The sequence below is a fragment of the Pieris brassicae genome, chromosome 8, assembly GCF_905147105.1.
Source record: "Pieris brassicae chromosome 8, ilPieBrab1.1, whole genome shotgun sequence".
Taxonomy (NCBI): domain Eukaryota; kingdom Metazoa; phylum Arthropoda; class Insecta; order Lepidoptera; family Pieridae; genus Pieris; species Pieris brassicae.
The window spans coordinates 1777930-1802269 of NC_059672.1; the positions used below are offsets into that span (position 1 = coordinate 1777930).

The window sequence follows — 24340 nt, forward strand, 5'->3', positions numbered from 1 at the left end:
CACATCAAGTCAAACTTATAACTGAAGTCGGACGAAATCTTTATTAAGTCGTAGAACCAAAAATGTTGGGTTTCGTAATTAATGACGGCTTGCACAATTAGGTTCAAAAACTTTACCGAAGCAAGTTTTTTCTTGGTCAGGTGTATATGTATTAATTCTCTTTAGACATAAATAGACGCTAATTGGATTGAAAAGGAAAAAGAATTGTACCCTGTTGACTTCCTTGGTGTATTCCAATAAGCAACAAACGCAAATTAATTGGATTGGATAAAGGCACTTACTTCATGGAATTGATATCTGTCTAGGTTTATCTCTGTCTCGTTATAAAACCTATAACTCTATGGTTTGTGTCTTTCTGTAGTGGAAGAGTGGAAATGGAGTTGCATTAAGACTCATTTTAATAAACTTAAAAAGGTCTGTCAATTGAGGCATTGCATTCACCGTTATTCAGATATTTGACTATATTATTTAAGCAACCATATCATTAAATTCGTCAAAATTCATAGGTAAATAATACAACATAAATCCTTAGCAAACAAAGGGCCTTGTACACTTGTGGTCTTCTTAGATGTCTACTAGGTGAGGGGTATAGAGTTCGTTTCCTAAACGTCCTAAGCAACAAGACTAACCTAACCTAACCATTTACAATAAATCAAAACACGGAATTTCCAAGCTCTCAGTTCTTCACGATCATACCGAAATAACAATAACAAATGAAATAATCATGGCGGAGTCTTGCTTTACATTGTTAATCAACACGCTGGCTTTCAGACAGATAGTTAAACGTTTTCGACGATGCTTTATTTAAATCAAAATGTTTACTGCGACACCAAGACGTCCTAGGTGGCAATTGGAAGTGATTCGACAATAATTCAACAATGTTTGTATCGCGAATTCAGCCTCATAACTAGGCATTTAGACCAAATGAAACAAGCAATAATTAATCCCACTACCATAATATAAACAAAAACACACACAAGATTCCGCGTTGTTCGATAAATTAAATATCCAAAAAAGGAAATTATCAATTCGAAACAGTAGTACCTATTAACAACACGTTTAGCCACACCTGTAAGGTTTATTTCTTAGTAATCACAACTATAGTTGTGTTTAAAAACAATACAAGAATTAACGCTTAATAAGCATGATCGTGTACAGGCCAGCATGCTAATTTGATGTCATACATTCTGAGTTGTCGCGTGATCATAGTCACTTTCCCCGGCGCAAGGTTTCTGTTTCAAAGGCATGAGATCTCTCTCTCTTGGTATGTTCGAGGATGCGTTACGAACTTTCTAGACTTTGTAAGCTCATATAACCTTTGCAATAAGTCATACCCTCACTACCACATAGAGTATATACTTTGGTTAGCATATAACACACCTACTTCCGTCGTCGAGTTGTCTATGACCAAATATTAAGGCTTTATACAGTATCTATACTTAAAAGTAAGTGTCCAAAGTTATTATTATTCATACAAAAAATTATCTGTATTGTGTATATTGTATCTGTTTCTTATGATTTTTCTAATAGGAAAACAGCTGACTAGTCTTTTGTTTCCGAAGTACGCCATCTTGTTTTTGTGACTAAACTGCTAAAAGCAGGTAGACAGTAAAGTTTTTTTTTTAATGTTTATCATCTACATCATCATTGTCCAACTCATCTATAACTCTAATTTAAAGCATAACCTTATGCAGTCATCTGAATGCGCAACCGTCTTAGAGCGGTACGACTACCAATCGGCTACCCTCATAAAGAAAGTCTAATGCACAACAGGTGTTCGAACCTACGATCTCAGGTATGACGGTCACATGCTCAGGCTAGGTGTGTTGTGCTATTATAATATTCATGCCAAAATCATTGCAAATGTATTTCTTAAAAAAAAAAATATCAGTCACACTGGCCACGATTGCTAAAAAAAACAATCGTTAAGTATTATTTAATATATTATATATACAAGGATTCTTTGAGGCTAATATTTGGTTTGATAGCCGTCATTATGCCCAATTTATGCATTGTAACATTCCAAACAAAGAAAAATGGGGCCATTTCGAAAAGGATTATACTCTATAAGAGGTCCTTGGAGTATACCATGCAAAGAAGACGTAAATAAGTAAACCATTAGGGCTTTATGAAATTATAAAGAAAAGAACTGGCATTGAATGGTATTTTCAAACCATTCCAGGCGAGTGATTTAAGACAATTATATAAGAATTTTCAGTCTTCAGCTAGTCCCTCAAATAAGTTCAAGTAGGAAAGTCTCAATAAAGATTTTAAAGAGAAGGCGACAAGCGGAAAAACAGTTGGGAAACATTTATGTAACCGCGATCATCAGAACGTAACATACCGCTTAAATTTAAAAAAAAAACGAATCCTTAAAAAATAATAAAAAATTGTCATAAATCAATCATATAACAAACTACTTACGTCAACACGAGTTACAATAACTGTACCTGGAAACCCGTGAGACAACAACATTCAAAAATTAATTTTTAACCTTAAACCAGGTCAGTATGCAAATTAGATGTTAGATGTTTTGAGTGCTTTACAGTCCGCGTAGTCCGCGAAAGACTCGTAAATAATAATTTTAACTGTATGAAGTACATGTGTAGTAACAGATGGCCAAACAATTGTTTAAGCAATGTCTGGCACGTTAAGAAACGACAACTACGGGACGTAATATCTAAGCGTTGTCATAGTTGATTGTAGAAACTACAAGATTTGTGCAAGTTTGATTATGCCAATGAAAACACTGCTAAACTGGGGCGGGTCACAAGTTTCAAAGTTGCCAATTAAAATATATAATTTAGGCAATGCTCATATTACATGACTCATTATGGATTGCCAAGGAAAATAAGAGTAATGCAACAGAGGTCACAGTACATACAGAGAGATCGAGTGTGATACCAAGGGGTAAAATGAATTTTCTGAATTCAGGGAATGTACAAAGTTAACAAAATAATATTTCCTCAATTTTATAAAATTGTGATTAAGAGAATGTTCATCCATATTTGCATTTGTTTGTTTAGAATAAACTGTCTAAGTCATATTTAACTTCATTTATATTTAATTTTGTTTCCTATGATCTAAGATGGCAGTAGTTTATTTTGATTAGACATACAACTCAACCTTTTTTAAACAGAATCGGAATGTCAAAATAATATTAATAAACATGCAGCTTCCTTCAAAAGATATATAAATAAATAGTACAATTATGTAACATATTGGCAAAATTCCAATATATAACTGAATGGAAGTCAATATTAATGTAAAAGTATACTCCCAGAAATATAATCACAGCATTGTTGTTAGTACTATATTATTTACTTTACATATATATATATATATATATATATATATATATGTAAATACTTACTACATTAAAAATAATCCTATATTATGTTATTAATACAGTATTATGAACTTTTCTGATTTAAAACCATTTTCCAGCTTATATGATAGCTTTGTTTACCTTAATTGGCATATGACAAATAAATAAAAAAGTGGTGCTACAACCTTTTAGGTTGGGACCTCAGATTTCTGTATCTGACAAATACCTAATAAAAACCTAAAAGAACCAATAAACATGATATAAACCAATAACTATCAATTAATCTCTCAAACCATTCTAAAAATAAAGCTGTTGTGAATCCTGTGATTTCATTACACATGAGTCATGAGATTAAGTTATTATGGTGACCTCATCTTTAGAATACAATATCCTTGTATCTTAAAACCTAATGGACTTATACATAATGCAACAGATACACAAAACAACAGCAAGTGACCTAAATAACGCGCATTATACGTGCAGTAATAATATACTTTCAAACAGCACGACTGCTATGCAAAACATGTACTCAGCACTGCCGTTCCTAATTTCCTAACTGTTTCGAGATAAATGAACGCCAACAAAAATCCCTGACATTGCCAACTCTACAAAATATGAATATCAATATCACAGTGCAGCAAGGAGATAATACTGAACAAACGATAAAACACGTGTAAAAATATATTACCTTAATGATGAGTTCAATCTCTGGAACGTCTCCGTTCGCTGTGCCATTTTCTGCAATTTCATCCGACATCGTTTATCCAGAAATACACACGAATTTGTTAATAAATATTAAATTCACAGGAACACACAAACGTCACTCTTGCACGATACGGAATAACTGACTCACTTCAGTCAGAAATGTAACGTCAATTTTTTTAAAACTTTAGCTGTTACTAACTTCACATTCTTCTTGTGACTAAAGTTCCGAACTAGTTGTAATATTAATATTAGGTGTTAGTCTACTATAAACTTATAGTTTTAGAGTCAAATGTAAGAAAAACCACGACTTAATTTAAAAGTTTTAGTTCACAAAGGAGAGTCCAATATATATTACATAAATTGCTATTGACATCAAAATCATTTTAAGCCGCTGTATGTGGCACAGACTAAACATAATGCGTTGGGACTGTCTTCATTAATTATCAGTCATTGTAAAATATTGTCAGTGGTCATTTATGAGTTATGCTAAAAACTCAATGTCAGTTGCCAATTTTGTGAACAATATGCGACTTGTTTCGTGTTTGTAATTTGTATTTGCGTAAGTACGTACTATATATAGTACAATAAATAGTTTCTTATTTCGATGATTATTTCAAATTAAGCTTTAATTAAATTGTCAATTTAGTAGTTAATTAAAGCAATAAAGTAAAACTATCAAAATGAGTGCTAGTGAAGTCGGTGAAACAACAACAAAAGAGATGACATTCGCGGAGAAGCAAGCTGAACGATTAAAGAGACTTCGCTCTTTACACACTGCAAGAAATGAAGCAAGAACGCATAATCACCAGGAAGTTGTAGCTGAGGAGGCTAGAAACAAGTTACCAGCTAATTACGAAGCCAAACGACGACAAGCAGAATGGATCATGGAAGATCAAAAGAAACGTGAAGAATCAGCTAAAGAGGGTAAAGACTATGACCGAGTTAAATTACTGAATATATCTGCAGTAGAAGCAGAGAGGTTGGAACGCAAAAAGAAGAAAAAGAACCCTGATCAAGGCTTTTCTACTTATGAACAGGCTACAGTAAGACAGTATAACAGACTTGTGAAAAATATGCCAACTGCAGATATGGAACTTTATGAACAACAGAAACAAAAATATGGAGATGCTTTCTATGGAGGACCAAATGTTATTATTCATGGAATGCATAAAGATAGAAGAGAAGCAGTTGATAAAATGGTTGATGATTTGGAAGGGCAAATTGCAAAGAGAGCTAAATATTCCAGGAGACGAACTCATAATGATGATGCAGATATTGACTACATCAATGAAAGAAATGCTAAGTTTAATAAGAAATTGGAGAGATTTTATGGAGAGCACACTGCCGAAATCAAACAAAACTTGGAAAGAGGCACAGCTATTTAATTATATTGTGATGAAATAATAAAAATCCAGCGGAGCATCTATGCATTTGTGCTTACATTTCTACATATTTTTCCTGATATTCAAGTGATTAGCCTTCTGTGCTGAATTGTGTAATGAATTGTTTATAGATATTCACCAAACTTAATAATTAATTATTGAAGTACCTTATATTTTTCACCTTGTGTACAATTTCTTAAATTTATAGTTTAACTTTGGACTAATAATTAGTAACTATCATAATATTTGTAATATATTAATATTTAGCTACAAGATAATTAGAGCTGTATCTGTTGTTTGGTTGGTAAAAATATTGGGATTTGACTGATGTCAATACAGTAGTCAGTTAACGCAGTAACTGACAGTCCTGACTCTGGAACCATCTAGCCTTAAGCAGCTTCTCATTTTAAAAAAAGCCTTATTCTTACTCAAATGACAAACTTATTGTGTTTAAATTATCTTAAATAAAAAAAAAACTTGTAACAATTTTTATTTGATACGCATGGTAAATACATAACCAAGTCAATAGATATATAATCCCTATTCTGTATAAGCAATAGGTCTGTAGAAGTCAAGGTGTGTTAAGACATGTTGATACACAAACTCAAAAATAAATTACTCTATAATAAAAATTGGATTATTTTGATTTAATTTTCATACTTTACACCAGGTATGGAACTAATATGAAAATTACTCGGTAACAATAAAAAATATTATTAGGGCTTATGGCTCAAGTTCAATGCTTCAAATTTGGACTAATTTCAAATCTTTTATTGATAAAATAAAGCATTTAAAGATAAGATTCTTTTAAAAGAAAAATGTTCTTTATCACACTTTGACTTCTGAAAAATGTGCAAGTTTTCATTTACAAAAAACTTAAATCTTAATTATATAAAGATTTTAAGGTTATATCAATGCAAGGTTTATTAAATTAATTTTTACTCAATGTGTAGTAGTAGGAAATTAAATTAATTAAATACTTAATATGTATATATAATATATTGATATATAAATGTATGTTTTTAAAGTGAAAGAATCATTTTTATCAAATATTTAAATATAGAAACCAAATGTACAAATGGCTCTATGGTAATTTTTTTGGGAAAAAGAGCTACCCCCATGTGTCAATTTTTTGAGGGAATTTTAAATTGTGAGGACAACCTGGACCAGACCAGACCCTCTCTATAAATGTCATATCAATTCTAGCAACATCAAATCATAACATGTGATTGATGATCAGACTAGGCATAGTGCCCAAATTTTTTGTTGTAGTTATCAAAATCTTAAAGTTATTTATATAACTGCCTCGATTCCTTAGTTTTAGGTAAAGTATCTAATACAGTGCTATAATTCTGGTCCTGAGGTTTTATTATTTTATTCTTATTTCCGTATGACTTTGAACAACTTACTTCTGGAATATCAAAGGTAGAAGAGCTATTACAAACAAAACTTAGAAGGGGCCACTCAAGTATTACGTAAGCAGATTTACTGCAATTTATCGCGCGCCCCCACCCACCTTCTCTGGTCAGCATAAGTAAGCAGAGTTCTCAAAAATAAAAGTACATAAACGTACTAATTTTTTGTACGAATCTTCGAAAATGCATTTTTTTGTGGGTAATGACAATGTGACAATGTGTGGGTAATATGTGTAAAAAGTAAATAATTACTGTTGACGTAAGGTCACCAAAAACAAGGACCCTCGCCCCCTATAGTTCTCACGTAATACTTGAACAGACCCAAAATAAAATACAGAATACCATGACATACAAAGTAAAGCCTAAAAATGACAAAATTACACATTGCATCAATTCGCATTTAATAGGGGCGTCATCGATTGATACGTCTCGTGTATTATGCGAGTGAATAGAAATCTTATGATTATTTAACATTTCGTTGCTCAACAGCAACGGGCGGCCTTATCGTAAACAAGAAATTACTTCTAAGTCAGACGAAATACCTAATTTACTGAGAAAGTCCGAAACTAATTTGCTCTGTTTGTGTTGTATGTCTTAAATTATTTTGATTTTCCATGTATACAATAAGTTTCGTTTATTCTAATAAGCTTTTTCTACTTACAGTTCTCCAATAATTTAATTCAGAATACTTGCACATTTTAATACATATTCGAAGCAAAATAACATCTCGTACGTGATACTTATTAATATTTATATACAATAGATGAGCACAAAATTTAATACATACAAATGCTTTTTACTTACATTAAGTTTTTGATTTACGTGAATTTCGTTGCAAATAAAAAATTTCACAATTTGTAAATTCGGGAATAGACTAGAAATCACAGTATTTGTATACTCCATGTTTTGTTGACATTTTTTGCAGTCAGATAATAAAAATGTAAATTGATTATTACATATTAACGTATATAAAAGTTATCGGGGGAAAGTACTGAGCTGAGGCTACTGGGCCGGATTTAGAGAGGGCACCCGGGGCTATACTATAACTATAGAAAATGATTTAAATTCCGAATAGTAAACAACTTTTCTTTTGATATATTGAATTGTTTTCTTAAATACTAAAAGAATAAACATGGTTACACAATAAATTATTGTTTGAAAAACTCGACTGAAAAACATTGTTTATTTTATTTGGAAATACTTTTGGGTCAGAGGGCATCCACTCCTTTGTTAGGCCCAAGGCCACCAGACTCCTTAATCCGGTCCTGTGAGGGTATAAACTTTAAATTTAATTTAGATAATTGTTTAATCTATATTGCACCTTAAATCCACAAAATATTTGATTATTATAAAATAATAATTGTTAAAGGTATTGCTTTCAATGTGTGAAATTTTACTTTTTGAAAAAATATTTTTTTTAACAATTGTAACTTTTATTTTGTAGTTCAGGTTCGGTTGTATGTATAAAGTAAAGCCCAAAATACGTATAAGGTTCGGGATTTGCTTAAAAAAGCGTCAATATTGTTTGATTACTAAATCCAGACAATTAATTTGGCCTTAGATTTAATCAAACTCATTTTATTATCTGTTAATGTATAAAGTATAGTCCAAAATACGTATAACGTTCGGGATTTTCTTAAAGAAGTGTAAATATTTTTTTATTAATAAATCCAGACAATTAATTTGGCCTTAGATTTGATCAAACTCATTTTATCATCTGCTAATGTTATTACAACTAGTAACATTGGATGATAAGCCATAAGGAATCACATAATTGCAAATCAGATAAGCAACCACGTAACTTTCAATATCGTATTTAAGTGCCATATGACCAAGTTGGCTATTATTTTGTGTTAGAAAATTCAAAATCATCCAAATCTCCTTTGTTATTAATCGAATCGCTATTGAAGTTACGAGGTAGGCTCACTGAGAGCTGTCAAAAACAAAAAGTCCACAATACAATACTATAAATAGAAGTCGAATTACGATATTATTTTGCGCCAGTCATAATTCATTTTCGCAATATTAAACTGCACTAGGTATTTGCAGAGGGCCACGCTTGGTATTATTGTGACAAAGGGCCTCAAACAAAATCATTTTACGACAGGTTGTACCTATTCACGTTAAATGAATTTGTATAAGAGTGACATTAGCATGACATTCGTCACGTAATAATTTCCATACTAATTAATTTGACCAACAAATCATTTTTGACAACTTGCAACAAACCAAAGCTATAACACATCAAATCTAAAGTATTTAACAGCCTTACAATAGTAGTGTAGGAGTAAAGAGTTATTATTCTTACAGCTCACAGTATGTATAATATAAACTTACGGCATTTAGCTTTACGTTAAATTGTATGTTAACAATTTTAATAAGAGCGGTAAATTTTAATTTCCTAAAAAATATGTATTTCTTTACAATTCAAATACATCTTTAAACATCCGACTTTTATCTGGTGATGTAGAAATATTGATTAACCTACCGATAACACATGATAATATACTTATGACTATTTAAAGTACTTTCCTATCCACCTTAAGTGCAGTAAATGGTAATAACATAGTTATTCGCATTTGGCATAGCACTCACTGAGAATAGGAAAGAATTTATGCACTAAAAATGCAAACCCTATAGTAAAATAAAAATGTGGAATGTGCAAATTTGTTTTTACCAAATGCGAATATCACAGATTGTTACTGCACTTAAGATAGATTTAAACTTAAATTAATTCGTAGTTTTCATCTCATAAAACCCACGACCGCACTATTTCTGAAAAGCGAAAAATTTTGAAATGTATTGTATATTGCCAATTTGGGCGGGCGTTTGAGACAGTCACAGAGAAAGACAACAGACTGAGCGTTGTTTTAACCTCGGATTTTTTAGATAAAGTCAAAACTATTGCCATAATATATAAAAAAAAAACTTGGATTTCGTAGACAAGCAACATCAACTCATCAGATATCTGGGCAAGTGGGTGACCTAGTTTTCATAATTTGTCACATTACCTTGGGCTTCAGATAAAATCACGACTCAACAACGCGAAATGAATTTCTAATTGAATGATATTGTTTTACGTTTCGTCACGTGACCATATACGCATTAATACGTCGTGGTCACAACTAAGTAGTGATTTTGTCTCAGGCTAGCACTAATGGACGGCCAATTGAATGCAAAACGATGGCAATACATATCTGTTCCATGGTCTATAAATGCCAGGTACATATGTTTTGTCTCACTCAGTCTATCTTCTTGTCTTCTTTAGCAAGGCACACATTACATTTTACTTTTAACTTATAATATTGATATACTTACTTCGACGTCCCGGCATCAAGCGTACGGTGATCCCATCGGGAGATCGAACTGCATAAAGACAAGTAAATTTAATAGATTGCAATTATATTTCAAACATGTATAAGCATTCCAAGGACAACATAATGTTAGGCTAAAAATTAGTCACTTACCTCATAAATACAAATAAAAACGCACAACACTCCTCTAAGGGGTTAAATAAAGGAATTTATTAAAGGCATATCACATTACAAAAACAAGTACCGAGGCTTAGTATGGAGGATGTTTTGTACATAATATCACATTTAAATAAAATACATCAATAAATTTAAGAAAAAACATTTTATTATCTAATATACATAAAAATTTATCATCACAATAATTCAAGTAAAATTAGTACCTACATCTCAAAATGAACAATAATTTACAACTTATCCTAACATAACAATATATTTGATAACGATAAATATTTAATACTTCACCTAATTATTATAAATGTTTTCATAGAAAGGGATTAAAACTGCCTAAAATAAATCCAACTGAGAAAAATACTATGATAAGGCACAATCTTAATACATTAAACTAGAAGTCGAGTTCATGGCCAAGTTAGCCGAGTTATTATAACACCTGATACTATATATTAATTACAAGTAAAAGATTTGTATATGAAGTAGTCGGTTATAAAGTAGGTGCCATTCTGTTATAGTATTTTCAAGGTAAAATTGGCCTTAAGGCATTCATGGGATAGAGATGTTTACCAACATCAATATTATTTAACAACTAAATAATTGTGTTTACCTAGAGATCTAAGCTGTATCTTACTCAAAATTTACAGCATACCTAACTCATCACATATTAATACTGTGATGTTTTTTCTTTGAAAGCCCTGTCAAGTCCTCTTAAAATCGAAATATACAAAACATTAAATAAGGCACATGTCTATAATATATATTTTAAAAAAATGTGTTGTGAAAATATTCACATATTTTTTTTCTATAATTCCTTAAACTTCTTTATATGGTTGATAATGTTCTTGATATTCAATAAACAACCAATTAATTTGCCAACTGACTATAGATGTGATGGTAGTACAGACTATACTGGCTTAATATAACAGATTATAATCTCCTACAGTATGACAAATGTTAAATGCTAAATAATTTCAAATATTAACTTCAGTACATAAAATATTATATTATGCTATATGCGAACTTTTACTTCTTAAAATTATGCATGATAATTTAAATAGATACTTCTAAAGGTATTTTATGTGCTAAGTGCGTTTGATTTTTTTAATAAAAAATAACAAAGAAAACAGATTTTTGGCATGATATGCAGAAAACTGAATTGACGCATTGTTTAACATATCATTTTTTTTTCTAAAAACAATACTAGGTGTATTGAAAGTGTTCCATGGTATCTGTTGCTTTCCTTAATTTGTTTTTTAATATGATAATAAGTCGAGATTTTAAAATTACATGCAGTCATTAATCTTTGTCTTTAATACCAAGATGGCGGCGTCAAAACTGCAAATGTCAAACGGACAATTGAAAAAATGTGTTACTAAACTAAATTTGTGAATCACAGTTAATCTCTTGGTCAATCTATTTTCTTTGTTTATGATAATTTATTAGTGTAAAATTGTGCACAATATGAGCAATTGATAAAGTTTGAGCAAAATTTGTAACCAATAGTGTAAATAATGACTTTTTGGCAAGGCGCTAGTAGTCTTCTTTTGAGATCCCAAATGGCTTGACCAGACAATGTGATGTAATTAATACAATATACTTAATTATAGTTTGTTTAAATTAAAAATAATATAGAGCAAAGTTTACGCTTATCAAAATATTTACTTCAAAACAACTTGATTAGAATTGTCTAAAGTTCTTCTTTAGAGTATAATTTTTTTATATTGAATAATTATTGTAGGTAATGTCACCCATCTGTATTTATCATCACAATTCATACTTATTTTATTAGTCTGATTGTTTATATAAACTTTTAACTAGCTCTATATTATTATTGAATAATTTTAAGTACTACAAACTCCAGTAAGATTACTAAGAAATATTATAATCAGTCCGGTAACTAATTGGAAGATATAATGTTAACGGAACACTCATGCACTAAGGTACAATCCGCCATGCATAGGTTAACTGGCAACACTTATTAGCCTCACTTAACACAACACTCAAATTGTTACTTCATCTTGCCTACAAAACGTTCCAGATACAACTATTATAATAACAGTAGCAGTGATTGGAGAACTGTTACTTGGATAATAGCAGTGTTCTGTTTGAAGTACACTTGCCATATATTGTTGTTCTTAATAATTTGTCCACAGCCTTATCAAATGTACTTTATTTATATTCAGTACACACATCACTGATATAGCATGTCACAAGTTATAGAAAGTATCAACCATTCTTACACATTAACAGCATACCCGCTTGCTATATTAGGCAGGGAGCCTGTGTCACTGGACAGATTAGCCCCTCGTCTGTTTCTATCACGGAAAGACCCAAAGCCAGAGTCATGTGTAGTAGCAGGGGACGTACCTACAAATATCCGGGGCATGTCACACTCCTCACACTTGTCTAAGAGTGGATGATTCCTAAAGGTGCACATGTGGCATTGCCAAGAGGCAGATGGTCTCTGTCCTGTGTATATATTACTGTAGAAGTTGTCATCTGCCTCTGGGACAGGTAACACTCGGGGAGCTGAAAATTATAATAAGTTTTTAATACACACACACATACATGTAATTGTCACAACACACTGCCTCATCTCCTAATTAATGAAAACTAAATCTACCTAATTGTAGTTTTAACAAATTAACAAAAAGTTTAACAAAACACATAATGCTATATTATCATATTAAAATTATAGTTTGATTTTTAATTCCATAGAATTCTGACAGCTATCATTTTTGCCATGTCAAAGATTGGTAACCATTTTGGTAAGATACAATTTTCTATTAATTAAATGCATACCTACAAAAAGGTAAAACATATTTTTTTTTTCATTATTTTAAACATAATTTAGTACCTACCATAAGTACTTGAGGAAAAAGTATTATTAAAAAACACAATATGGCTATTTCTTTTTTTTATATAAGAGTTGAAATTAATAATTTTGAGTATTGTAAACCATGTAGTTAATTAAGAATGTATATTAGTAATGAGTGATGTATATGAGTAATCTTTGGGCATGACCAAGACGTACCTCTAACCCCCATCTCAAGGCGCTTTGCTAACATATCACACTCATCCCTTAAGCGTTCCACATGGTCCTTGAATCTTGCAGCAGCTGATGGTGATGGTGGAGGAGCAGCTAATATCTGTGTTTCTCGATTCAATTGTGCTAGTTGTCCCTTCTCTTGGGCTAGTGCAGCGGCTAGTCGTGATAAACGTTCCTTCTGACGCTCAATTAGAGAACGATCTGAAACTAATTGTTGAATGAATTAGCTCTATAATATTGACAAAAACCTTCCTGTACTCCATTATAGAGGACAGCTAGTAGAAATAATGGAATAACTTTCTTTACTACTATTAACTCTTAAGAATGAATGAGTAACTAAGTTATTTATTATGTCAGCATCACCATGTATCTGTCAAAAGTGTTTTAAAATGGGAATTTTACCTTTTTTTGTTCAAATAAGTAATTATTTAAAGAATTAATTATGAAACAGATGAAAACTTAAATGTTATGTTTGAAAAAAAAACATAAGACTTTTCTTATAACTAAAAATATATTTTTCCAAGTTAATAATTACAATATGTAAATTGTACATATATAATTTTTATCACATGTAAAGTTAAATAACTTTACACTAAAGAATTGTATATTTAATTATAATTAATTAACATCATTATTATTTATTACATGAAGTGATTACTTAAAGCTTTATAATATTTATCTTAATCTACTATACTGTTATACCTTTAGAATTGTTTTATTACTGTTAAGTCCTATATATAAAAATAATCAAAAAAATGTAGGTGTTCTATAACTACCATGGAAAATAACGCTTACTAAAATGTTTTTTAGGAACCAAACAGATGCACATTTTAAACTTCTCTTAATATCCCTAAATAAGATAATAAAATTAAATGATACTTACCTGTTCCGGGTGGTTCAGGAGCAACTCTAGATGGTCTCGGTGAATCTATCCTGGTAGACTGAGGTGGAGGTGGTGCTCTACGCTTTGGGCGTGTTGTACTAGGGCTAACAGTTACTGTTACATGTCCCTCAAAGCCATTATCATCATTTCTTTCCCTGACTGGACTGGCCATATTTGATGTTGGTGTACAAACAGTTAAATTGACTGATGTTATTGCTCTAGGACTTTCATAATCTTCTAACCACGGATCACAGTAACCACGGCTTAAGTCCATATGGCAATTAACATTGACAGACAAGTTTAGGGGATATCCACCCCTTTCTTGCCTAAATGGACTACTTTTGGGCTCTTTATCAGTTTTATGAATTGAAGGAGCAGGTGAGATTGTTCGGCATGTCTCTTCTGGTTGTTTCAGGTTGTCATTAAATGCAATATCTGGACTTGGTTTAATGAAGTTCAATGTGTTTGGTCTTTGGGGTTTTTCAAGCACTACTTTAGATTCTTCCTTATCTCTTTTAATAGTTTTTTTCTCCTTCACACCCTCCAATCTTTCATTTAAATTTGACCTTATTTTATTACTTTTCAATAATTTAAAATTAGTACTCTCAGGCTGTTCAGAATTGGTTATTTGTTCATTAAATTCCTGATTTGTACTTTCCTGTTTTCCATTCTCTAGACTATTATTTTCATTAGACAATTCTAAATCACTAGGTGACTCTGCACTGTACTTAACAAAACAGTTATCAAGATTGACTATAGTAACAGGTGAGCATGTATTAAGTAATTCATTTGTTTTAACTTTCACAACGTTTTGATTTGCATCAGTATTCACTTTAACATCTTCTTCATCTAAACTAGCATTAGTGCTGATTATAGCTTTTTGTGGACCTTGGCAAGTAAACAACTGGGCATTTGTTGATTTTAAAGCTTCATGCTTGATAATGGGCTGGTTTCGACACTTTTGTGGTGCATTAACTTTATGTCCACTGAGTTGTCGTGCTGCAGCCACTGAAGACGCATGATAGGCGTGCGTTAGGGAGGTCTTGACTTCTCTGTGCAGATGTGTTTCACAAGCTTTTTTATCATGACAGTATAGCTCGATGGTGTTAGACACAACATGATCGGGTACACCAGGAAACTTTTGTTTGAGCTCATGGAACAACTGCATAAGCGATATGTTGGTACACGCACATGGTGGAGGGCTGGTAGCGCTATCGGAGGGGGCAGACATCGCCGCCCATCCTCGCGGAAAACCACCTATCTGCCGCGAACACTCTCTTCAAAACTTCTATGAAACTGTGCGTACTCACCTAAAAAAAACTAATAAACATTTTACAGCAGAAACGATACTTTATTGTCTTTAAGTTCTATGACGTCACAAATCCTACAATCACTTTCTTAGTTACGTATTCACTGCACAGAACTATTGCTGTGAAGGTTCATGACTTGTTAATCTTCACTGTACACATGTGATGAAAAATAACACATAACGAGAGTAGACAAGGCTGAATTTTTATATTATCTTTTGTTATCATCATACCACAACTACTTTTTCGTTATATATCCTGCGCTACAGTTATGCGATTCTTTATTTTATTTTCATTATGAAATCATCTCGTTTGACAATTCTCACTTAACGATTTTTACACTTACTCAGGTTGAAAAATGTATTAAAACCCAAAAATAAATTACGAGAATCACAAAGTTGTCAATCTGTTACTTCCATTTTGCTTTTTAAGTTTTAGGCAACAGACTACAGCAGTATAAAAGACAATGGCTACCGATCACAGCTAATATAGTATATTACGTTCTTAATATAGGATACACGAACCTTATTAGATTATTCTCATACTGGTTGCTATATGTATTACGAATCACTTGTTTTTATAGAATGTTAACTTTCGTACTACCTCAAGTGCAGGTATATCTTTGAAACGATTTTCACGCGTTATCAGCTGACATTGACTTAAAGGTAAACACAGATCAAGTTTTGATTGACAATTCAGAATATTGCTAATATTGTTTTTATTTTGCAAGATTTTTTGTTTGGTGTGATTATAGCGAATTCATAAAGGAATAAATTTCGGGATAAACGAAAAAAAGACCCAACAGTATGGTTGATGACTTGAGAAAATATTTAAATCATCTGATTGAAAAGTACGTCGGATAAAATAAACAACTTAATTACCTTTACCTAAAAATTGCTAAAAACATGTATTTTTAGGGTGAATGGATTACACTGTATCCTTATAACTGATCGCGAAGGTGTGCCTGTTGTAAGATCAGTTACAGAAAAAGCACCACAATTAGCCCTGAGACCAAATTTTATATCAACTTTTGGAATGGCTACTGACCAAGCAAGTAAACTTGGCTTAGGAAGAAATAAAACTATAATATCCATGTATTCTAGTTATCAGGTAGGTTCACCATAAATATTACAAATGTCTTTTTAACTGGTATATGGAACACAACAGTAATTTATGTCTCTTCTACTATGCTCAAAACTATTATAATTCATCCCTGCCATAAAAATTTTGCAACTAAAACTGCTTACATTTCATTTTATTTTAATTGGATTTGTAGGTAATTCAAATGAATAAACTGCCACTAGTAATCACATTTATTGGAAGTGATAATTGTAATACTGGACATATTTTAGCATTGGAAAGCCAAATAGAACCCTATTTACAGGACTTGGGGACTATAGTTGCAGAAGCACATAAAGATATGTAACATTAAAAGTAAGATTTTAATTATAGTATTGAAATATGTATGTACCTTTTCAATCTATGAGTTTTTTGTATCATAATCTTATTAGCACCATAAATAATATTAGAATAACTAAAATAATAATTTTATTTGTTATCCTAATAAGTAATAAAGATTTTACTCATTAATTTTATATAAAACTTTGTACTTTATAAATGACCTCTTTATTGCTAACTAACTTAAATAAAAATTGTGTAAAGTTAAAGAATTATGTTAAATAACAAGGATAACAGAACAAAGGAAACATGTGTCTGTCATAGTTTTACTATTAAAATTTTTTAAATTTGGTTTGCTATCTAATAGCAAGGTGGCAAAGTTGTTTAGTATGTCTAAGCTTTAAGAAATACTACTTGTTTTATTCATATAATATGTATGGATCTTAATGCAATAAAACAACTTCAATATTGTGCAAGTATTTATTAAAATTAAGGTAAGACAGGAGTGATTAAGGGTTTTCCATATAAGGCATTGACTACATTCTTTGCAGCTAATTGGGCCATGTCATTTCGTGTACGCACTGTAGCACTCCCGATGTGAGGCAGGAGGACTGAAACAAAATTATATTAATGTTTTTATATTGATGGGATGTTTTATCTTGAGATTCAAATCACAGCTGTGTACCAATGTATTTTCTTTCTGTGTGCAATTTACAGAAAGTATATGGTTAGGTTTAGGATTACACACAAGGTTACTTAAAGCTTGTCTATTAAGAAATATCCATGATCCCACCACAGATACATAAATTTAAGGCCTACAGGTTGTAGCAACACTGTTTTTTCTATATTGATAAATTTACATAAATCTGTACAGTATGAGTATAAATACAAGTATAGTAATTATGTCTTGCATTTAATAACAAAAAGTTTAATGACTGGCTGTGCACCAGATGTGATATGTGAATTTTTGACAATTTGCGCCAATCTTGGTTTTATTTACTGTACAAATGCATATAGAAAGACGAAGGCTTCAAGGAATGATATAAGTTAAAATTACATGCTAAATAATAATTTTGGTTCCCATAATTTGTAATTAATAATTTAACACATACATAAATTGGGGAGAGTGAGCAGCTTATGGTCTTTGGGCAGTGGTTCTGGTGTGGAAACATCCAATGCAGCTGCGTAAATTTGTTTGTTCTTTAAAGCATCATATAAGTCATCCTGGTTTATGAGATCTGAAAACAAAAAGTTTATAATCGAGTTTGAATGACCGTCATTATGTTAAAACAATAAAGAAATTGACTTTAATAAGTTAGGGAGCGTTCAAGTATTACGTCACGCAATTTGGAGATTCTTGACCCCCCCCCCCCCCATGAAACGCGCCGCAACGTTTTCTGTACCAATAGTAAAACGTTTCGTGACCACCCCCAGTGACTCTTTATACCTAAATCTTACCATGTGGTAAAAAGTACTGGAATGTGGAGAATAATACTAACAATAACGCGTAATTCAATCTCCGCCCCGCATCGTAACGTTTTACAAGAGGATCCCCCCTAAAATTCATTACGTAATACATACTTGAACGCTCCATTAGGGAAGAATATGGAAAATTCCGCGTATTTGGAACTAAAGGAAAGCACGAACGGGTTTTAAATTGGCAGGGCATTTAAAATAAATTTATTGAATAATGCACCCTCTAAAAAAAACCCTGGACATCTTGATTCCCCCTAAATTAGGGAAAATATCCCCTAAACATCTTTATTTCCCCTAAATTTAGGGGGGAAACCCAAGTTAGCATCTGTACGAGCCAAGGCTGTACATTTCGATCACTTATAAGCGTGACGATTTCCCAAATCGTCGGAGTTACGTCCCGAGAGTATAGCCCGACGCAGGCACTCTCTACTACATTCGTTTATAGCGATTAACTAAATCATGGGAGTTACGACCCGAGAGTATAGCCCGACGTAGGCACTCTCTTTGACTGTTAAATTGTATTCATTCGGTACATAGCAATTAGCACGTCATTATTTCGCTCATATTCTATTGTAACACGCGAGTGGTAAATATAGAGTAAATCAATAAATCTCTATTATTTGAAGCATCCCGTTGACCCAGGAACCGTACAGCATCAGATTAGCAGCAGATTTCAAATGTCATGGAAACTACTACTTTACTTGGTAAGACAAAGTATTCTGAATTTCCAAGTGTGCAATCACTGGTGAATATTAGTGATAGTGTTCACCGTTCGGCAACTAGATAAAACGTGATAAATGAAAGATACTAACTGTCACTAGGAGCTTATTGGGATCAGAATGTCAATATGATTACACATGGAACATTTTTATTTTCATTGATTAGAGACCACATTTTATAAGTAAAATCGACAAAATAGCTTAGGCTAAAATGGCTTAGATAAAACGCGTTTAATCATTACAATTTTAAGCTATCAATCTAATATGCTTGGTCTTACATAATTTTTTTTAAAGCTAGCCAACGTTCGGCACAATTTAAAATGTAGGCAAACATCACATACACGATGAGATAATACAAATATTAAACAAAACAATTAAAATTACAAAAACTAAACGAAAATCGATTTTAAAGTGTGACAGGAGCAACTATATATGTATACAACTAACCCAGAGCTAGCTCCTGTATCAGAATGCTCAATCTGTACATCGGTGAGCTTTGACCGAAACGTGTTCTACGGAAAGGATGATACCGTATATAATTAAATAAATGAACTCTCTCATGACTCGTTAACCTCACTCAATCACTCAATTAAATGAAAGCCGATTGCTCACCCTAACCAAAGGAAACATGGGCGTCCAGGCCCTCCTGAAATCCCGTAGGGTGCAATGTGCCGAAAAACCATAGATATTATCATTAATATACATTTTACAATTACAATTGCCTACACTACAAACATAATAGACCATTCAGCTAAACTTTAGGCAGCAATTATGTTTAAGGATAGTTGACAAACGAATAGGTCACTTTAAATTACTAACAGCCGCCCCATTGACAACGCCTGGGACCGGGGTGGGTTACCTTTGAGGGAATGGTACTGCCCCTTTTTTACCGAAATACCTCTACTTCCACAAATAGGCAACTAATACAAGGATTTGTTCGATACCTACCTCCTCGACCAACGTTAACAATAATAGCATTCTTCTTCATCTTTGCTAGGGTGGTTTTGTTGATCATGTGCCGTGTTTCATCAGTGAGAGGTGCAGCAAGTAGTATAAAGTCACTTTCAGCCAGCAAAGTTTCTTGTGGTACGAACTGGGCGTTGTAATCTTTAGCTGCAACGACAATATATTTTTGGAAATGTTATTGTGCTCTACAAATTCGGGCATGCCTTAAACATCGTGTGGGTGTAGGGCATAGAAGGCCGATCACCTGCATGCCTTGAAAAAGCAAATCGAAGACAGAAATCTGGCCCAAGATTAACGGCGTTTAGATTCTTTAATTTGTTCACTTGAAGAAAGAATTAATCAAATTATTTTTATTTCAATGTATGAGAATATTTTAGTTCTAGCGCCGAGATCTCATAACTAAACCAATAAGGTTCTTAAATATATTACGCTACAGGAAACACTTACCTTCTGGTTTTTCCCGATGGCCAGAGTACAGGAATTTGCCTACTTCGAAGCCCACAAGACGCTTGGCTGTAGCCTGCCCAATCCCACCAAAGCCTACAATACCGATTGTGCTTCCGCGCATATCTAGACCGAGCACGTTTTGGAAACCGATGACGTCCCATACTCCTCTGTAAATTTTTTAAAGTTCCTATATGATGGTCTGATGCAATTTTGTAAATATTTAAGGTAAGTAAAATACCTCTTCACTTGGTCTAGATTTTCTGGAAAGCGCCTTGCAGCTGCGATCATCAATGCAACAGCGACTTCTGCGACGGCGCCACTTAACACTTCCGGTGTGTTAGAGAGCTTTATGCCACGTGCCTTAAGTTCTGGTACATTGCAGTTGTTGTACCCCGCTGATGCTGTACTTACAAGCTTTAATTGGGGACCTATTAATTTAATTATAAATTATTAGCATTCTAAGCTAAGTTTCTAGAGCTAAATGTGTAATAAGTTTTTTGTTGATAGATCCTTATCCGAAGATGTTTCTACCTGAACTCTTTCGAAGGTTAAGATTTGTAGAGTAGAAACAGAGGTAAGTATGAGTCATGTGCCAGATCAATTTACCTTTTCGACGTACGGGAGCCACACTTAGCGAATTCTGAATCTTATCTTAAGCTTCTCGAAGACAAATTATTAAGAAACAGCTTTTGTTATAGATATATAATTTATCATAAGGGTGTTGATATCATAAACATATTAATTACGAAGTTTTATCAGGATATCTTGTATTCCCTCCCCAAGACTCGAACCTCAGCTTAAACAATGAACCCATTACTACCTGGAATTGCAGGTGTTTTTATTTATTATCTTATATAATATACTGAAAAATAAATGATAACCCACCAGCTTTATCCAACAGTTCCTTGGTGATAGGATGATGTGAGATCCAGATAAGAGCAGAGCATCCTGGGATGAGGCTCATCAGCTCTGCCATGTTCTCATTTAGCCCTTCATCGCCGAATCCAGAGTAACGCGACTTAAGCACTGTAAAACTAGAGAGAAATTTCGACATGTATGTAATAAATATTGCGCAATAATATTTGGAATTTACCATCTCCAAAACCAACTCCAGTCGCTGACATACAATTCGCATAATATTTCAATAAATAATATACATATATATAAAGAGAACAGAGAAATAGCTTAAATTAGTTCTACGTCTATGTCCTATTGTATATAAATATAAACATACAATTGAATTTATCAACGCCGAAAATTATTGTTTTCATTGTTAACGTAATTATATGTATTGACAAAATATACGAAATAATTTATATCAGAGATCACTTTTTATTATAATATCTACTTTTGCCAGACATTAAGATAAATAAGCTTGGTTTTAGGTATTTTTTCTCGTTCTACTTCTCTGCCATTGTCTCCAGGTACTTATTTTCCATAAAATTGAACTTCGTATTGCACGTCTCGCGAAATGCGCCTCGGCTAAATCGGTAATATTATTATGTTTTTACAATATTCATGGACGAGCTGGGGCGCAATTGCTGGCGAGACCCGGTCTTGCATTTTTGTTTGCCTCTTTCAAATATTTTTAATTTTCTTTTTGATCTGTGCTTTGTAAAGATCTCGTGATGACCGTGATGTTCTACTGTCTGCCTTTTAGGTTACATTGCCTTTAGTGACGGGCTTCAGCAGGTTATATTTTTTTTACTGCATCGTAAAACAATATAGATAATACATTTATTTTATTAAATATTAAGTATATGGCATGTTTTTTCTGTATATACTGGCGTTTTCTATATAACGGTAGTACATTACTTTGCCTTATTATCAATAGTTTACGAAGTGATATATATAAGGGTCTTTAAATACTTTTTTATATTACACAACTTTCATACGTCTTTTTAAAATATTTTATTGCCTATGTTACTCAGGGATAATGTAGTATTCTAATGGTGAAAGAATTGTTCAAATCGGTCCAGTAGTTTTAGAACCCTTTCCATTAAATAATAGTGTAGATAAAATAAAAATAATTTTAAGGAATTACAATTGTATGTTCGGCGTAGTGTTCACGATTACTAGATTCTATATTTCCATCCTTATCAAAACTGCGTTAACGTTCTCATTTAAAAATTCATTCTCATTGAGTTCTTCATTAGTCATTCTTGTAATACAAATGGCTTTTAGTGTTAAGGCTTCACAAACATCGGTTACTAAGGCATACATGATGTCATTATACGAATTTGTTTCAGATAAATAGTTATAAACCTTTTGTTCATGAATTATTTTGTTTAATTTATTCATTTATGCAAGCTTTTGTGACACAAATGAATACAATTTATGTTACTGAAATATTTTATTCACATTTACTCAATTTCAAATTTACCTTCATACAAATATAAGGTTCATGACAATTTATTGTTCTTTATCAAAATCATCCTTAAATATTACGATTAGTGTAGAAAATCTACGACTCGTACTACTCCTACAAGGTTGATTACTAGGTACTCGAACTTTAGATATAAAACCAGGAAGATAGACGACTTAAGTCATACGAGGAAAACCTAGAGATATATTTTAGTTTCGACATAGGTTCGCAGAACCACTATCGTTAAGGCAAGACAATAAAATGTGTTTGTTTTAAAATATTTGATTTAAATTAATAGTAAAAAAATTAATTGCATTGGCTCTGTTTTCATTTTAACTTACGTTGTCAAATGTCAATATTTTGACAGCTTGTCAAATGAACTAAGACACATTTATGTATAAATAAATCTAATAATCACATTAAAACGACTAATTAAATTATACTCACTGTTCTTCAAGTATTTTAATGCCGCTATCCGCGAAATCATTTGAAGAGACAAGAACTTTTAGATTTTTCGTCATGTTTGTTGACGCGTCTATTACCGGCAACGACAGGTAGAGAACTAATAATAAAATATTAACACAATGCATTGTAAGTACTCTTATTTATCGTTATCAAAAAATCCTTTTACAATTTAGTATAGTTAAAACGTGTAATCTCTAAGTACACGTTTTATTTACTGGAACACACTGTTCTCGTTCAAGGTCAGTGTTGATATAGGGGTCAAAGACCGCGGGTTACATTGCGAGACGAATTCTCGATACAAAAAAATTTTGTTAGACCAATTATAGTGTGCGACCTCTTAACGGGGTTCGGGACATAACTTTTGCAAAAATTAAGAAATCAAAAATGCCTCGAATTCCATGCTTCAGTAGTTGAGTTAGTTGGATAAAAAAATCTAATAGAATGAAAAACAAAATCGAATTATCTGTGTGTTGTCTGTCGTTTATATTTTGTTTCTTGGATTTTTATGTATATACCTACTATAATTAGCAATTCCTGATTAAGACGGCAGCATAGGTACGTAACACGTAATTGTTGTGCAATAAAATATCTTAACCATAAAGTTATATTGGAATTAACCTGTTCGTTGATCCTTATGCTCATGGTATCGCCTTCCGTCACAAACAAATTGGACGTTTTGCTGATTATTAAACTTTGAAACAACGATTTGGCTATTTCCATCACCTGTTCAGGTAAAACACACGCTACCTTACGCGTTTAGTTTTCAAATGTTTTTATGTTATTTAAAACTATGATGTCAATTTATACCTACCCCCTATAGACATCCACCCACATAATGTTTTAACAAATTTTATATCTAAACCTTGACTAAGTATCAGTATATATATTAGTGAGCACAGCACATATGTGCAGTTGTTTTTGAGTTATAGTAGGTCTTTTAGCCTTAATTG

The 24340-nt window shown here is 32.3% G+C and overlaps 5 protein-coding genes across 11 annotated transcripts in view; 2 read left to right on the plus strand and 3 right to left on the minus strand.

Annotated features, from left to right (window-relative positions):
- The window catches only part of LOC123713852 (chloride intracellular channel exc-4), a 50102-nt gene extending 45917 nt beyond the window's left edge, over nt 1–4185 (minus strand). For both annotated transcript variants that reach the window (XM_045667744.1, XM_045667743.1), the window contains exon 1: nt 4017–4185. In XM_045667744.1, coding sequence (XP_045523700.1) covers nt 4017–4085 — 69 coding nt within the window. In that variant the 5' untranslated portion in view covers nt 4086–4185. The remainder of the gene's footprint in view (nt 1–4016) is intronic.
- Nucleotides 4186–4531: 346 nt separating this feature from the next.
- LOC123713853 (pre-mRNA-splicing factor Syf2) lies at nt 4532–6770 on the plus strand. Its single transcript, XM_045667745.1, has one exon. The coding sequence runs from the start codon at nt 4714–4716 to the stop codon at nt 5416–5418; it is 705 nt and encodes a 234-aa protein (XP_045523701.1). The 5' UTR covers nt 4532–4713; the 3' UTR covers nt 5419–6770.
- Nucleotides 6771–9026: 2256 nt separating this feature from the next.
- LOC123713851 lies at nt 9027–16198 on the minus strand. 6 transcript variants are annotated; one of them, XM_045667742.1, is made up of 5 exons: nt 14248–16001; nt 13350–13571; nt 12683–12844; nt 10149–10196; nt 9027–9605 (listed from the first exon to the last, which is right to left on the minus strand). In XM_045667742.1, the coding sequence occupies exons 1-5, from the start codon at nt 15476–15478 to the stop codon at nt 9580–9582; spliced, it is 1689 nt and encodes a 562-aa protein (XP_045523698.1). In that variant the 5' UTR covers nt 15479–16001; the 3' UTR covers nt 9027–9579. The 6 variants fall into 6 exon arrangements, with proteins under 6 accessions (XP_045523698.1, XP_045523696.1, XP_045523697.1 ...); XM_045667740.1 differs by lacking the exons at nt 9027–9605; nt 10149–10196 and adding an exon at nt 16079–16198 and having other exon boundaries at nt 12513–12844; nt 14248–15557; XM_045667741.1 differs by lacking the exons at nt 9027–9605; nt 10149–10196 and adding an exon at nt 16079–16198 and having other exon boundaries at nt 12513–12844; nt 14248–15567.
- A 32-nt stretch (nt 16199–16230) lies between these two features.
- On the plus strand, nt 16231–17073 carry LOC123713856 (ragulator complex protein LAMTOR3 homolog). Its single transcript, XM_045667747.1, has 3 exons — nt 16231–16404; nt 16472–16664; nt 16831–17073. Exons 1-3 carry the CDS (start codon nt 16361–16363, stop codon nt 16978–16980), a joined length of 387 nt encoding a protein of 128 aa, XP_045523703.1. The 5' UTR covers nt 16231–16360; the 3' UTR covers nt 16981–17073.
- Nucleotides 17074–17418: 345 nt separating this feature from the next.
- On the minus strand, nt 17419–23599 carry LOC123713857 (glyoxylate reductase/hydroxypyruvate reductase-like). The gene is made up of 7 exons (XM_045667748.1): nt 23373–23599; nt 21446–21594; nt 20799–20988; nt 20561–20727; nt 20096–20260; nt 18065–18190; nt 17419–17563 (listed from the first exon to the last, which is right to left on the minus strand). The coding sequence occupies exons 1-7, from the start codon at nt 23513–23515 to the stop codon at nt 17442–17444; spliced, it is 1062 nt and encodes a 353-aa protein (XP_045523704.1). The 5' UTR covers nt 23516–23599; the 3' UTR covers nt 17419–17441.
- Nucleotides 23600–24340: the final 741 nt, after the last annotated feature.